A 17,358-nucleotide genomic window follows, 5' to 3' on the forward strand; every position below is an offset into this window, starting at 1 on the left:
TAAAGGCTGGAAAAGTAGAGGCTGTCCTGGTGATTGAGAGGTCTGCCTGCTTCTGACTCTTATAGAGTACTGTGGCTGTTTTCAGTTTACACACATTGTGGCTTACAGATTAGTGACTTGAGTTGTGAGTGCAAAAGCAAATAAAAGTACAACGAAATAAGCCCCACACTCACACTAATCTTTGGTGGCAGCAATGGCTAGTATTCATCAGCAAAAGAGTAGTGGAAGTTTAAGTACAGGGCTTCTTTACGTCCTTTTGTAATTTAGGGCTTATTTTCTTGTGTTTCTGTTATACAGCCATGTTATAGTGCTGCCACCCTATTAAGGGATAATTTATTTGTAGGGGTTCATAACAATACTCTTTGTCTCATTCAAGATTGTACCTTTTTAAGCTGAAAGCGGTAAGGTGAATTGTCAGTGCAGGACTTACCTGAGATTTGCCTTGACGTAGCTGTTGAGCTTACATGTTTATTGCTTTTCCTATGGGAAAGCATTGGATTGGCTGAGATCATCAATTCTGCACAGCACTGGAAATAAGATGCATTTTCGTATCTTTTAGGGAGGGGGGGGGGGGTGAGGAAAGCCACCTAGATGGTGGTTTTAACACTATAGGGTCAGGAATACATGTTTGTGTTCCTGACCCTATAGTGTTCATTTAATTGATCAGTAATCCTCAACCTTGTGATTAATATTGCTTTTTTTTTTCCCTATTTTAAAAGAAAATCTATTCACACACCTCAAATCAAAAGCTTAGTTTTGAGATACAACGACCTCGATAAAAAACAAACAAGCAGCCAACTGTCCACCTATTCATGTTCCCCGGAAGCATAAATATATATTAAAAAAAAGCTATAATGTATATACATGCAATCCTATTGATCAAAATACATTTTAAATGTTGCAGTTAATTGATTGTGCATACCTTTTGTTCGGTTTGATTTATATAATATGTGTTTCCTATTTTTATTTTTAGGATGGACATGAAATTTGCTTTGTTGGGGATGAAGCTTTTCAAGAACTCTCCCAGACTGATCCCAATGCAGAAAAACTTCTGAATGATGTAAGCTCCTGATTCATTGTAATAAAGAAGCTGTTTTATGTAGGTAAAGCGTTAATGGAGTTTAAAGGAACACTATAGTGTTCGGAATACAAAATGACTAGGGCCCCTTCCGCGGCGAATAAATGGTTAATTAACCATTTATTTGCTTACCTTAATCCACGCCGGGCTCCCTTGGCGCTGGTGACCTCTCCTCCTCCATCTACATCCGCTCCCGACTGGAGCCGAATGCACATGCGTGGCCAGAGGCGCACATGCATTCAAACCCGCCCATAGCAAAGTATTATTCTGCTTTCCTATGGGGATCTTTTTTGACACTGGTGGTCTGGGTTCCTAGTGGTCCTTTAAGAAAACACTATGGCCTCGATTTAATTCAGTCAAAAACAGTCGATAGTTATCGGCCTTTTTATGGCTGTTTTTTATTATTACCATTATTATTATTGGATTTTGGCTCTATTTAATGCCAAGTGAAATTCAAGCAGCTGATAAATGGGTCAGCTGCTCAAAATAACCGGAGATAAATGTGTGATACAAGCACATTTGTCTGCCTTCTTTAATGACTAACCCTGTTTGACATAAAAAAAAGCAAACAAAAAAAAATCTACAGGTTTAATATGACCTCCCATTAATGAGGTTTGATATCTCACTTATTCTCCCATCCATGGTATGTGTAATAAACAGTGAGCAGTTACTGTAATAAAATAAGTAATTCAATAAACAGGAAACCTGTGGGCATCACATACTCAGCACCACTCACAAGCAACATGGCTATATTTAAAATAAATAGTAGAAGCATAGTGTCCTCCCCAGCCTCCACCCATAGCCAGCATAAGTTGGGACTAATAAATTAAGCAAGGGTGTGGGCTAGTGTACACCCCAGATCCCATCCATGGCTGGTGGGTGGGGAATATAAAAAAAATATATAAAGGTTAGTGGATTTACCATTTTGTCCACACCCTGCATCAAAACTGTTGCCAGTTGTCCCTAGCCATCCCCGCCACAATTTTGAAAGCCTTGCGTACCCCGTCATCATAATGAAAGTCCCCTTGAAGAAAAATTTTATTTACCATCAGATATCTTCTTTAATTCAGTCCTACAAAAATCCATAATTACTGATGTTACTATGAAAAATATAATTAACAACACCATGATATCATATACGATATATTTAATAAAGAGCCTATGCTTTGTCCTAATACTTCCATGTGAACCATTCTCATTATATTCAATGAACCATATATCACTGCAAGTCTTGTTTGCAGTAGATGTTGACATTGGAGAGGTTCTTGGAGGCAGTCCAAGTGTGCACCATTTAATGCCACAGCTGTATTTTTTTTGCTTCGTACTACATGTCAGGGTGCAGAAGATATGTTAATACTAGATGGTAATATGTATACCTATAACGTGTCAAGAGTTTTCTGATAAAGGCACAAGTATAACGTTGTCAAGTAAAATCTATAAATTTAAATGAAAATATTAATAAACAAAAATTTTACGTGATACTCGTAAAGGTTTTGTTATATATATTTATTTTTGTTTTTACTTTATTTTATATGCATGATTAGCTTTAATAATCAGAATTCTAAAATGTACAATAATTATGTGTTTAAATGGTAATAAACCAGGGATGTAACAGTCCTCTTGTAAGCATTCAATTCAAAGAAGGTGGGCAACCGACTGATAAGGCCATGTGCGAAATGTGCGAAATGCAGGAGTATCACATGTTCGCCTATATAATGTTGGATGTATAAACCATTCAATTAAATCTGATAAAGGGTCATCAATTAACAAAATGTACTGCAAAAATATGTGGGCTTCTTTAGTGTTAGTCTTAGTTTCTCTTTTTAGAAGTTATGTGATTATATATCACTGACTTTATAATTATTGTATTGTTTTATGCTTATGTGTCTATACACACACACACACACACACACATTTTATAATGAATATTCAATAAGCAAAGCTTATAAAAACACTATAGGTAAGGAATGCAAACATGTATTCCTGACTCTATAATGTTAAACCCACCATTTAGGTGGCTTGCCTCAGCCTCCTTAAAAAGAATTAAAACTCACCTTATTTCCAGTGCAGTGGGGATCCGCCGGTGCTTCCTTGATGACATCATCAGAATTGCCCATTTTTAGCCAATCCAATGCATCTCTATGAATCAATGCATCTCTATGAAGAAAATTCAGCGTGGGGACGCTGAACGGCAGTGCTGCCTACTTTGCAGCACTGAGCCATTAAGCACCTCCAGTGGCCACTTGGAGGTGTCCCTATGGGGAATGTAAACAATGTCTTTTCTCTGAAAATGCAGTGTTTGCATGAAAATGCCTGAAGACAATGATTATACTCACCAGAAGAACTACATTAAGCTGTAGTTGTTGTGGTGACTATAATGTCCCTTTAACTATAAAACCTGAGGCTTTTCTCAATCAGCCCTATAATTAGTGCTAAATGAATGTGTGCAATGACAAAAGTAAACTGTAGAAAGAGGAGATTGAGTCTGCTGACCACACACATCACCCTGTATAAAAAAACCCTAATAATTCACATGTCCTGTGAGAAATGGGAGCCACTTGCTATAATTTGTTTAGGTCATTTTTTATGGGAGAATGGTACCACAAACTACTAGAAAACACAACCACAATTCACTGTTATGTTTATTTCCTTTACTTAATGCCTTTAAAAGCCACCAGTATAACAAATGCAACAATAAGAGTTGACCACAGTTATGGACCATAATTCTTTGCACAGCAGTTATTTTATTATTGTGTATGAGATGTTTAAATGACAGGTCAATCATGGCTTATAAACGACTGCAGAAGGTGGAGTAAGATATAATAATTAATCATTGTTTATACATAGTATTTTCCCTATGCAAAGGCCCCACTAGCTGTGCACTTTGTTCAGCTAAAATACTTAAACTTTATGCTGTTGAGATAGTCCCATGTTTATTGGAAAGTTAAAGAGACATTATAGACACCCAGACCGAACTTTTACATCTACAGTGTAAAATATTGTATTATGTAGCAACGGTACTGTTTATATTGCAGAGCTTAAATATTGCTAGTGGCTGTCAGTGCCGGCTAGTTAATGTGATCTACAATTCTTGTGATGCTTTGCCAGCATTATGGCTGTAAAATAATTGTGGGAGATGTAGTCCACAACATCTGGAGTGTCGCAGGTTGGCTACCCCTGGCATAGTATCTCATAGAGGCCATCTGATTGGCGCAGCACAGCGTTTTGCCGTGCATGCCACCTAGCCTCCCAGTTCTTCCCTATGAGAAAGCATTAGATTAGCTGATATCATCAATCTTGATCATATCACAGATCATATATCATACACTGAATACTGCAACATTCTTTTAATAATTAAGAAGGGTTGGAGAAACAGTTTAATTTTGATGGTGGAAGTGGGAAATATGAGACATTGTACTTTATTTAGAGATATAATTTCATCATCAGTAAAGTAGAGTTTGGGTACTGGTGAGAAAGTGTAAGAAGGGTAATTTGTTAATTATTTTTTCTATTTTTAATGTAATATTTAATTTAAAAGGATTTTAATGTCAGACTTAGAAGTTACTTTACCATTTCAGGAACCATGACAACAGACAAAGAAATGGTTAGATTTTCGAAAATCCTTGGTAGTGAGTAATTGCTGCTTAACCTCAAAATAATGTAACTTCAAAATGGTAGAAGGATAATCTCCTGGTTTAAATTCTTGATGGATGAAACTTTGGGACAGAATAGACCAGTCTAATATTTTGCAGTATCTGCCAGGTAGGGGGTCCTGAGGACTGGGTTGAGAACCCCTGTATTAGAGGATTTGTATTTCACATATTAATCACAAACTAATTATACAAATATAATTTATTGTGACAATAATAATAATATGTGACATACATGACAATTATCAGTGAATATTTAGGGATAACATAAAGGAACACTATAATCGCCTAAATGACTTTAGCTAAATAAAGCAGTTTTAGTGTATAGATCATTCTCCTGAAATTTCACTGCTCAATTCACTGTCATTTAGGAGTTAAATCACTTTGTTTCTGTTTGTGCAGCCCTAGCCACACCTCCCCTGGCTATGATTGACAGAGCCTGCATGAAAAAAAAAACTGGTTTCACTTTCAAACAGATGTAATTTACCTTAAATAATTGTATCCCAATCTCTAAATTGAACTTTAATTACATACAGGAGGCTCTTACAGGGTCTAGCAAGCTATTAACATAGCAGGGGATAAGAAAATCTTAATTAAACAGAACCTTGAATAAAGAAAGCATAAATAGGGCTCTCTTTACAGGAAGTGTTTATGGAAGGCTGTGCAAGTCACATGCAGGGAGGTGTGACTAGGGTTCATAAACAAAGGGATTTAACTTCTAAATGGCAGAGGATGTAGGGGCATGTTCTATACACCAAAACTGCTTCATTAAGCTAAATTTGTTCAGGTGACTATAGTGTCCCTATAAGTATAAAATAGGGCAGTGGTTTAACACAATTTATAGATAGTTCAATCTAGCAACATTATATCGACATGTATGCAGTTTTCAACAAGACAGGACACTTCACTTTGAAACCAGCTTGCTACTCAGAACACAGCATCTCACAGCAGCACAGCGTAAAGCAATAAAAACTTTAGCTAACAGTCAAATCACACTGATTTAACTTATTCACTGCTGGCTACAATTCTCCTATGCAAGATATCCTTTTATATTGCAATGACAAATATAATATTTCTCATACTAGATCATTTGACCATTCCTTTGTCCATCCAATAAGAATAATTCTTACCAGATTTTACGTTTGCAGAATTTTAACTTCACTAATTAAAAATTACTATTTATAAATTACGTAACCTAATATATCTGGATAATTACCTGGTGTTCTATTTTTAAAGTTAAAAGTAATATAGAGTTCATTTGTCCACCTGCAGGAATGGAATTACGAATTCTATATATCATTAACGAATCATGATTACTTAATGTTTGAATCACAAGCTTTTATCCAAGTATATTCTGCCATTTAGTAAATCAATTAATTTAATAAAACCAGTATAGTTACCAGCTCTTGGTAGAAATTCCAATTTCATGCTTGGAGATGTATCCCAAAATGGTGAATGCAGGTATGATGAGAATTGTGGGAAATGTGAAAGTTTTCAGAGTTCATAATTTTAAAGAATTTCAGAGTTAAGTGTTAGTTGGAAAAGATACAAAGAATTACCTTTAGGTGTGTCCAGCTTTGGCTCCAGATGTCAGATCTTAGATGTTAGCCATCAGATGTTAGGTGTGAGTCTCTCCCCAGAGTGTGAGTGTGTCTCTCAGTGTCTCTCTCTCCTTTGTCCTTAATTTTTAAAAGGAGAAGTTCTCTATACGTCACTAGTTGATAGTGAACAATAGAGTAAGGTGGGCGTGTCTTCCCTACAAACTATCATCTAGATTTTGGTCAGTAGATGGCGCAATTACATCACAGAAAATTCTTGTCAGGGCGCCCATTTACCTTTTTGTATAATGGGTTAACTGTATTTCGTGATTCATTTCACATCATCTTGGTTATCTTTTGGATAACCATTCGTCACAAACATGTCAATCTTCAAAGAGTTTTCTTTGGTTTTTACTAGACAGAGCGTCTACTTTTTCGCCATTAAATTAGATTTTGACACTTCTTAGCCTTGGTTTCACCCTCTCTATACAATGGAACTTTGTAAGATTCTGTTAGTTTTTAAGTGTTATCTGTCATTGTGTGTCTGGTTTTCTTGTGTGAAGCTACATAGTTAGTAACGTTACAGCATGTGATATATACATGTCTCACACATTTAAATATATTATTTTAATAATATGACATTTCTTCATTGATATTATATCCATGAATATTCTGTATTATTAACATAGCACTATTTATATATGATTAATATAATAATAGTAAGTTATAAGTGGATATTGTGTGTGTGTGTGTGTGTGTATATATATATATATATATATATATATATATATATATATAATTTGACTCTGGGTTGTTGCGTTCAACCCCCCCTTGCTGCATTCAACCCCCCTTGCTGCAGACATCATGTCTTATATTTGCCAATGTTTACATTAGTCGTATTCCTTAGCTCAGGCTTGAGTGACTAGAGTACAGAGAGAAAAATTGTGTCTGTCTTTGCATTGTGATACAAAATTGAGTCACTTCTGTTCTGATGGTGACTAACAGTATACACTTTTATTTCTGTCTTAACACAAAATGTCTGCCCGTATAATTATACTGACAACATCTTTGAAACTTGCCACAGCTCCAATATGTAGACTGGGTTTCTTACCTAATTGGGCTATAGGCACAGCCACTTTAGGTAAATCCTCCAGCTTAACCTTGTCTTCTTTTTTTCAAAGAAAAGATTGTTTTAAACTGATTTGTTATAAATGGATGTTTGTCAGGGGCCTGCCATTGTCTGATAATACATTTCTTGAAATTGGAATGAAAAGACTGCTTTTGTGCTTACTCTGAGAATATTCCATAATGTTTGAGACTTCTTTAAGTAACTTAAGTAAGTTTTTTTTTCTGGAATCACCCGAAGCAGAATCTTTTTCTTCAATCCTTTTACTTTTCTTGGGTTTATGTACCATTATCCTGAAATCCCACGGTCTTGTACACAGTTTGAGGAAGCAGATCTAATATCTAGAAGAGTTTGTGGAAAGTTAGATTGAACCAGCTAAAACAAGTATGATATTTCGACTTTCTTGGATTCATCCAATGCTTCTTTGGTACTTGAAATGGACATCTTTTTCTTAAAGCTATCTGGCAAAGGTTTGTATCAGGAGGAGCAAGCTATGTGTTTAGTTTTTGCCACGACTTTGCCTTTTTCAACAGGTTCATCACTTGTTTCAGGAGAATTATAATGAAATAAAACTGAACTTGGCATATGTTACTGAGTGATAATATAAAGTATGGAAAGGTAGAAAACTTTCCTACCTACAAATCCCCAAGGTGTAGTGGAAAGCAGGTGAGGAGTACACAAATAATGTAATGAAAAAGAACCTGGCTGTCAGAAGCTGTGGCTGGGTTTATATACCGGCATTATTGGTTTTCAATTCAGATTTTAGCATCAAGCACTCAGGTCACTTTGTGCATGCAGTCTCAGTTGGACATGCGTTCCACTTGGAAAACCTCCCAGTCACATGCTAACATGCCTTCCTCCTCTCCTGCACCCGGCAAAGCTAAAAGGATGCATGTGCCTAGCTGGGAGACTGACCTTTAACAAAACTCTCGCCAGCTGACCCGATCTTCTGCACAGACTATCCAGGAGCCGCCACCCCCGTCACTCCATGCTATGTGAAGACTACATGCTAAGCCGAGGACAAACAGTAACAGGGAGCTTTATGGGCAGAGGGATTTAATTTTAAAATTTCCCTCCAAAATAGACTGCATGTCCTGCAGAAGATTGCTAAAGATTCCTAAGGTTCTGTACTGCCTCTATAGGAATAAATAACTAACATGAGCTTGTTATGACTGCTCTAACTGGTCCAGTCCTTGATTTGAAAGATCACAGGATAACATTGTATAAACATAATATTAAAAACAAAGCACATTTTGCCATAGAAGCCATGTCTTCAAATTATATTTGGTCAAAATAACAAAAAAGTATTAAAGCTATGTTGCTATTATGGCAGGTTTGGGTTAAATTGTGATGCTTGCTGTTTTGTAATGCTGATATATATTTTTTTTTAATGTAATGTCATTTGTCATTTATAGGCTATGGTAGCTGACAAAAGTGAAGAGTGGTTTGCAAAGCGCAAAATGCAGAAGCCTTCAGCATAATTCAAACTACTAAAACTTCAAAACGGTGTTCTCCACCGAAGACTGACAAAGTCAAACATAAAATAAAATACTGTATTGTGCAGTAAAACAAATGTGTATTTTTTATTTCATGTGACACTTGCTCTGTAATAGTGTTCTGTCTTTATCTTCTCTTTACTATCATTGGTGCCCATGAAGGCACTATTCCTACTTATATTTATTTATTTTTCGATCATTACTAGTAATGTTCAACCCAGCTATTCCACAGCTCCACTATATGGTCAGCATTCTGTGATATTTATAGTCACTGCATGGATCTAGTTCCATTTCTTATTGTCAAGTGCTGTTCGTTTACTTCAGTGTATTACCCCTACATCATTTGAGCCAGTCCAGCACCGCTGCCTTTTTCTGACTAAATAGTGACTCGGTATGTTTAACTATAACGTACACTTTGAGTTAATAAATCTCTGCAGGATTAGTTGTTACTTTATATCGAGCTATCTTTATTTCTGGCGTTCATATAGGGAAGTGGACATTCTTTCAGCAAATATACATAACGATACATTTTTGCTACATATGAAGCTATTAGACTTTGTCACTTTCATAGCTAATTCTAGCATCCTCACCATAGCGAGTTATCTGCACTAATACCCATGGAGACATTCTCTGCTATCTTTAGTGTGTATACTTCCATGATATTATATGTTTATAACATCTAGTTTTATAGGCTGCATATTGAGTCACCTATCTACACACAGATCTACTTCTCTCTTTTGCTTCATATAGTCTCAATTAGCTTCGTGCTATATGGATATTATGATATTGGAGATCGTTATTATCTACTTTACTCCAAATCATTTGACTGTTTTTCTGTTATTTATTTGTGATTTGTTTTGTCTGGTGTCTTTCCTTACTCCCCTTATCCCCTATATATACGCCCTAAGCATTATATGTTGTCTACTCTGTCTGTCTTTAGTAGACAGTCACTCTGTACCATATTATCTTGTTAGGGGTAGTCTATTTTAGGAAACGTCTTTTGGTATTAATAAAGTATTTTCTAGATTTTTAATAATTCCCCATTCTAGGGACAGATTCCTCTCTCTTTTTCTTAGGGACTTACTATACTCCTTTCTCCTACAGACTATCACCTACTGATCCCTGTGATTCACTTTAACCAGGGACCTCCCTTCCTACAGAACTTTTTTTTATATATTTTGTTGCATTCTTTACTTCTATTTGGTGGAGTCAAGCGATTTGTATATACACATTCTGCCTAAGTGAGGCAGTCCAACCATCTGATTGGACTCTTTCTGCAGCAGAGTCTAGTAAACAGAGATGGTTATCACCTCTCCCCCCACCTGCACTGTATATATTGTGTAAATAGATACTTTTCACGAGAAAGTCTTATTTTTTGATATTTTGTCTCTCTTTGGTAGTTAGACAGATTAAGAATGCTTAGTGCTGTTATAGCAAGATAACACTTTCTACACAGGACCGAATACCCAGGTCTCTGCTTCTTTTTCTTTGTTATTTTATTCTTACCTCCAATTAACTTTTAATATATAATTCTAAAAGCAAGTAATAAAACCCCTTTACTGTGACAACTACTATTGTGACTGCTACACCATATTTTAGGAGACTCCTACTGGTAGTTTTAGTTTTTTCTTTTCTTAGTAAAAATGATCCTGCCTACTTGCTCATAAAAGCCAGCTTCCACCTTCCATCCACAGTTTTTGTCAGGGACAGACAAGATGCTCCAGCGAGATTGGTTAGACTCACAGGATGACGCCAGTAAGATGCAGACCTGAAAGCTCCCCGGGAGGTGAGCTGCAAGGTTACCTTTCCACTACATGTTACGGAACGTAAGTGGTTAGGTTTTTTTATGCAGGAAGTAGGAGGTCCCGGGCAGCCCTCCAATCTAGAGGCAGGCCAAGCACCTGCGCACAGGAGTGGAACTCACATTCGGGTGGCATTGCGTTCCACTGAACTGCGCATGCACGTATCGGACCTTCGATTTTTGCAGCGAAAACTCAAAAATATCAGCAAATAAATCTGTGCAGAACAATACTGACGTCAGGGGTGGTCGCCAGTAGCGGTTAACCATGTCACCAAACCTCCCACACGGCAGTAAGGTTTTTTTTGAGGTGAGCTTAATAGTCTCTACTTTAAAAACCCTCACTTTAATTATGCCCTTTAGTAAAAAATGTCTTATATTGCAGATATGTCCAGTCCTGCATCCCCAGACAAGGACAATGAAAAAATTTCAGCTTCAGCCCTCAGGAAGACTACATGCTAAGGAAAACACCTCTGCTGCATGGAATGTTCTGTGCATCTGCCGGACGGATGCAGAAAAAAAATCAGACTTCAGGCGAATGCTCAAGCTCTTCCAGATCAGAGGTTTCCAGCCTGCACTCCAGCTTGGATGAAGGCTTCCCACCAGAGGAACATGACAAATTGGTCAAAGAAGTTGTTTCAGGGAATAGAACCTACTAAAAGTCCTACCTAATCCCAGAATCCTGGAGTTGCTCCAGAGGGAGTGGAAAAATCCTAAAAGGCCTGCTTTCATTTCAAAACACTTTAAACAGATATTTAAATTACAGAGCAAAGAGAAATGGGAAGATCTCCTGAAAGTAGACATCCAAGTGGCTCAGCTCTCCAAGTAAACCACCATTCATATAGGTGAGGTTTCTGGCTTAAAGGAGCCTATGGATAAATGTGTGGAAACATGTGGCAGAAGGGCATATCAGGCTGCAGGTTATCAATGCAAAGCAGCTATTTCAGGGGCATCGGTAGCAAAAGCACAAGGTGCTTTTACATTCCCCCCCTCGGCAGGGTGGGGGCCATAAATCACAATGGGGGGGGCCTACTTTCCTCCCCCCCGGCCCCCATCCCTGCGCGGTGGGTGGGGAGCATAAATCACAATGGGACGGACCTACTGATAGGAGTGGAGTATTGTTCATATCAGTTTAATACCTTCCGCGTCTCCTATCAGTGGGCGTGTATATGGCAGCCATTTTAGGAACCGCACACCTGGGACCCGAGCAAGGTCACCTCGTTCAAGCTGCTCTGGTTCCTTGATGAGCCAGCTGCCCGTGAGTTAACATGTCCCGTGGAAAAGCACTCTGTCCTGTAAAGCCTCACCACAAAAAAATTAAATAAATAACAGCACTCGGAGTGGTGAGTTTAGTAAATGTTCATATCAGTTTAATACCTTCCGCGTCTCCTATCAGTGGACATGTATATGGCAGCCATTTTAGGAACCGCACACCTGGGGCCCGAACAAGGTCACCTCTTCAACAGGCGACATGATTTGGCCCTGTAAAACTATCCTGGATATTCTCTACAATTTCTATGGATATGGCATTGATTTATGTAACAGGGAGATGGAAGAAGATGCTTGGTCGGTCCTCTTACTTGAAATTTGGGGCACTGCGCGGGCAAGCTAATGTGCCACCAGATAGGAGTGGTGAGTTTAGTATTGTTCATATCAGTTTAATACCTTCCGTGTCTCCTATCAGTGGACGTGTATATGGCAGCGATTTTTAATTGTGGAATCACCTCCCCTTTTTAGGCCAAGGTTGGAAGATGCTTAGACCACTGGTATATTGGTGCCATCTTGGAGGATTTTTTTTTGGTTTGGTTTTTGAAGCCACAGTGCTGCACCAGTGGGCCTAAAAATTAGGCATGTACACATGCCTGAAAAATTTGGTATTGTTGCAGCCGCTGCTGTAGCAGCGGCCAGAAAAATTGATGTTTGTTTCACAGGCAGAAAGTGCCCTAAAACATGGCGGCTTGAACCCTAGTTGGTGGCGGATAAGTCACGCAAGTCAAACGTCATTCAGAGCTAAAATACAGCAGCGTGGGGGGCGGAGCTTAACCAGCGAGCTAAACGGACGCCATCTCGACAAGCTCCCCAGTAAACAGGCACAATCTATTAAAAATCCCAACACCCTCAGCCGATCCAACCTCCTCCAGCCCCCAGCTGGACTCCCTACCTACTCCCGAGCCGATCGATGCCCTTCTTTGCGGCTTCCACCCAGCAGAAGCAGAGACGGAAGGTTGAGGCCTACCCCACGCTCACAATCCCAGACCTGGAGAAACTACTCGGCGGCTACGGAGCGCGACAAGCGCGGGACGAAGCCTCCCTCCAAAGGTCAGACCATCCGGCACACACACCAGCCATGGGCCGCCGCTCACAGCGCCCACAAGCCATAGAACAAAACCGGGACATAGGGACCATGCTTCAAAGGCCTGCTCCGGCTAAAACTACTCCCGCGGACACACCGCGTACGGCGCCCCACTACCAACACACGGATCAACCGGAGGCAGAAACAACCTCAGAAGCCCACATAGGGCCACAACACCAACTAGACCCTCCAGCAGACATGACCCCAACATCCAGGCATGATTTAAAAATCCTATTTTCGGACTTCCATAAAATCCTTGCGGCAGAACTGGCCCCCATCAAAAAGGACATCACTGCCACTATAAACAGGGTACACACTAATGAAAAACACATTACAGACATGCAAACTCACCTAGCTGAGCTGCAAGAATCAATGCACCACCTTCAGGCGCAACAAAGAGCCATAATGGCACAGCAGACAACCATGGAGGAACGCCATCGGCGCACTAATATAAAAATTAGAGGCATCCCGGCAGCCATCTTGCCAGATGAACTACCGCACTACACAAGGCGCCTTCTGGCCACTATTCTTCCTCACACCACGGTCAAGAAGATGGTCACTGAGGAGATCTACCGCCTGCCTACGTCCTCAAAGGTACGCTCAAACACACCCAGAGATGTGATACTCAGGTGCCCAAATGTACACGAAAAGATTCAGGTCATGTCTGCATTAAAAGGTAAAACACCCCTGATATTTGAGGGCGCTAGCCTGACCTTTTTCCAGGATCTTACAAAGTCTACCCTCATGTGGCGCAAAACCTTCAGCTCCCTCACCAACAGACTGAGCGCAGCAGACATCACCTATCGATGGGGGGCACACGGATCCCTGGTGATACAACAGAACGGATCCCAACTCACACTTGCCTCCATGGAAGAGGCACCCACAATAATACAGGCCTTGGGACTGGACCCACCGACCGCCAACTCACCCTCAAGACCCTCTACTACCAATTGGGACCCAGAGCGCACCGCAACGTTTGTACCGCGGAACAGAAGCCCTCGGTCCTCGGACCCAAGACAGCCTCAAGGGACTGGCTGACAATGAGGCACAGTAGGGACACCTTCCCAGCGCTCACCTTTACCTCAGGTCTAAAGACTGCAAAGTTATTTTCATTGAACGTTTAACATTTCTTATAGTACCCCATTGTTCTTGGGGGCAACAATATATATATATATTTTTTTTTTATTTTTTTTTTTGTGAGCCCAATTTTGGTAACCAAGTGCCGTTTTGGAAACGTTACCATAATTCCTACAGTTCGTACACTCAATGCGAAAATCACAATTGTTTATTACCTTGTTCTTTCTCCTGAACCCTGTTTTTGAGCCGGTGGCTGTCAGTTTGTAAGGTCTCCAAACATCTGATAGAGGTTAAAGCCAAGCTCAGTGTCCCATGACTAGGGGACATTACCCTCCTAAGGCTGAATAGGGGCACTAAAATGTAATAAACACACCTCACTACTTTCAGGCTACAAAAGCAAGATTAAATGGTCTGACAAAATGTATATATTGCTAAAGCCCATTAAATGCTGACCTTATATAGATGACTAATCTAGAATACTGAACAGTAGCCGGCCTTTAAGAGGGCAGCATAGTAAAGGTACAGGTTGTATACGACCCATTACCTACCGTCAAAGTGTCCATATGGCAAGGTACATTATTCTGCAAAGATTAGGGTTTGTCCTGCACTCTTAGTGGGTGTAGAGCTTTAAGCTCGAGGGTTTGTGAAGTCTAAAACGAGTCAAGAATTGCATACAAAAGCATAGGTCAGGAGAAACCTATCTAACTTCACACCATACCTGAGTTACAAAAGGACGTTTAAACGGTTTATTGTTTATGTTGTTGCGATCCCTACTAGAAGACTGACACACGTACAACAATCGACAGGCCTAACCCTGACATGGACCGTACTTGACTGACACCACAGGCTCAACGGGACCCACTCTCGCACGACTGGTACACCTAAGACGGGGACATACCACAAACGCTTAATGGAGTGACTGCTACACTCTTACCAGGACCACCCCCCCCCCCGCGACTCCCTAGGCTAGGAGTTTCGATCACGTGAGGCAGAGACCACACTCACGGCAGGAAGCTGCACTGGACAGCCCACACGCTTCAGAAGTCACTCACTAGTACACACCCATCAACATGCCCACGGGACACCATATCAACACATACAGACACACCCAAGTGTCATAACCATGGAGGCACCACATACTCCATAACTACTTCACACACGGAACGCGGATACCAGCACCGAATATACGACTCAAACACACAAATAACACAGGTTAAGCGGTTAATGACCCGGATCCAAGTTATTGCTTGTATTTTATAAAATTATATAATTGGTGCAGTCTCACAAGATGCAGGATAAATATGTTGATGCTATATACTGGAAATTCTGACTTGCAATGTACTGTTTTACTGTCATGCAAAGCACCGCAAAAATAAAGAATTAAAAAAAAAAAATACAGCAGCGTGTGGACCATTTTTAGCCCAAGGCAGCTCATCTCATCAGGCCTTTTTTAATCGAATGTATCGCCCAGTGTCAGTCCCTTCGGGATCCATCCCTCATTCATCTTAATAAAGGTGAGGTAATCTAGACTTTTTTGACCTAGGCGACTTCTCTTCTCAGTGACAATACCTCCTGCTGCACTGAAGGTCCTTTCTGACAGGACACTTGAAGCGGGGCAGGCCAGAAGTTCTATCGCAAATTGGAATAGCTCAGGCCACAGGTCAATCCTGCACACCCAGTAGTCAAGGGGTTCATCGCTCCTCAGAGTGTCGATATCTGCAGTTAAGGCAAGGTAGTCTGCTACCTGTCGGTCGAGTCGCTCTCTGAGGGTGGATCCCGAAGGGCTGTGGTGATGCGTAGGACTTAAAAAGGTCCGCATGTCCTCCATCAACAACACGTCTTTTTAAAGCGTCCTGTCCTTGCCGGCGTGGTCGTGGGTGGAGGAGGATGACTTCCACCTCTCCCCCTGTTAGATTCCCGTTGTGCTGTGATATCACCCTTATACGCTGTGTAAAGCATACTTTTTAATTTATTTTGCAAATGCTGCATCCTTTCCGACTTGTTGTAATTCGGTAACATGTCCCCCACTTTCTGCTTATACCGGGGGTCTAGTAGCGTGGACACCCAGTACAGGTCGTTCTCCTTCAGCCTTTTTATACGAGGGTCCCTCAACAGGCAGGACAGCATGAAAGACCCCATTTGCACAAGGTTGGATGCCGAGCTACTCATTTCCCGTTCCTCCTCCTCACTGATGTCATTGAAGGTATGTTCTTCCCCCCAGCCACGTACAACACCACGGGTACCAGATAGGTGACAACGAGCACCCTGGGATGCCTGTTGTGTTTGGTCTTGCTCCTCCTCCTCCTCCTCAAAGCTACAATCCTCCTCTGACTCCTCTTCCTCACAATCCTCTTCCAGCGTTGCCGCAGGTCCAGCAAGCGATGCTGATAAGGCTGTTTCTGGTGGTGATGGTGACCACAACTCTTCCTCTTCACGCTCATCTACAGCCTGATCCAGCACTCTTCGCAGGGCACGCTCCAGGAAGAAAACAAATGGTATGATGTCGCTGATGGTGCCTTCGTTGCGACTGACTAGGTTTGTCACCTCCTCAAAAGGACGCATGAGCCTACAGGCATTGCGCATGAGCGTCCAGTAACGTGGCAAAAAAATTCCCAGCTCCCCAGAGGCTGTCCTAGCACCCCGGCCATACAAATATTCATTAACAGCTTTTTCTTGTTGGAGCAGGCGGTCGAACATTAGGAGTGTTGAATTCCAACATGTCTGGCTGTCGCAAATCAAGCACCTCACTGGCATGTTGTTTCGCCACTGGATATCTGCAAAGTGCGCCATGGCCGTGTAGGAACGCCTGAAATGGCCACACACCTTCCTGGCCTGCTTCAGGACGTCCTGTAAGCCTGTGTACTTATGCACAAAGCGTTGTACGATCAGATTACACACATGTGCCATGCACGGCACATGTGTCAACTTGCCCAACTTCAATGCCGCCAACAAATTTGTTCCGTTGTCACAAACCACTTTGCTGATATCCAGTTGCTGTGGAGTCAGCCACTTTTCCACCTGTGCATTCAGGGTCGGACAGGAATGCTTTCAAGCAAGTCAAACCCAAGACGGCGTGACACTGCCGTATCCTGGATGTGGAATAGTACCTGGGGAGCTGGGGGCGTGCCGTTGATGTGGAGCAAGACGCAGCAGCAGAAGAGGACTCAGCCGAGGAGGTTATGGAAGAGGATGGAGTAGGAGGAGTAGAGGAGGTGGCAGCAGGCCTGCCTGCAAGTCGTGGT

The 17,358-nt window shown here is 41.0% G+C and overlaps 1 protein-coding gene across 1 annotated transcript in view; it reads left to right on the plus strand.

Annotated features, from left to right (window-relative positions):
* GLOD4 (glyoxalase domain containing 4) overlaps positions 1–8,921 on the plus strand; it is a 36,164-nt gene extending 27,243 nt beyond the window's left edge. Inside the window, exons 8-9 of the mRNA XM_063444588.1 lie at positions 974–1,060; positions 8,808–8,921. Of these exons, the coding sequence (XP_063300658.1) occupies positions 974–1,060; positions 8,808–8,873 (153 nt within the window). The 3' untranslated portion in view covers positions 8,874–8,921. The remainder of the gene's footprint in view (positions 1–973; positions 1,061–8,807) is intronic.
* The last annotated feature ends 8,437 nt before the right edge of the window (positions 8,922–17,358 follow it).

The sequence above is a fragment of the Pelobates fuscus genome, chromosome 1 (genome assembly GCF_036172605.1).
Source record: "Pelobates fuscus isolate aPelFus1 chromosome 1, aPelFus1.pri, whole genome shotgun sequence".
NCBI classification, from domain to species: domain Eukaryota; kingdom Metazoa; phylum Chordata; class Amphibia; order Anura; family Pelobatidae; genus Pelobates; species Pelobates fuscus.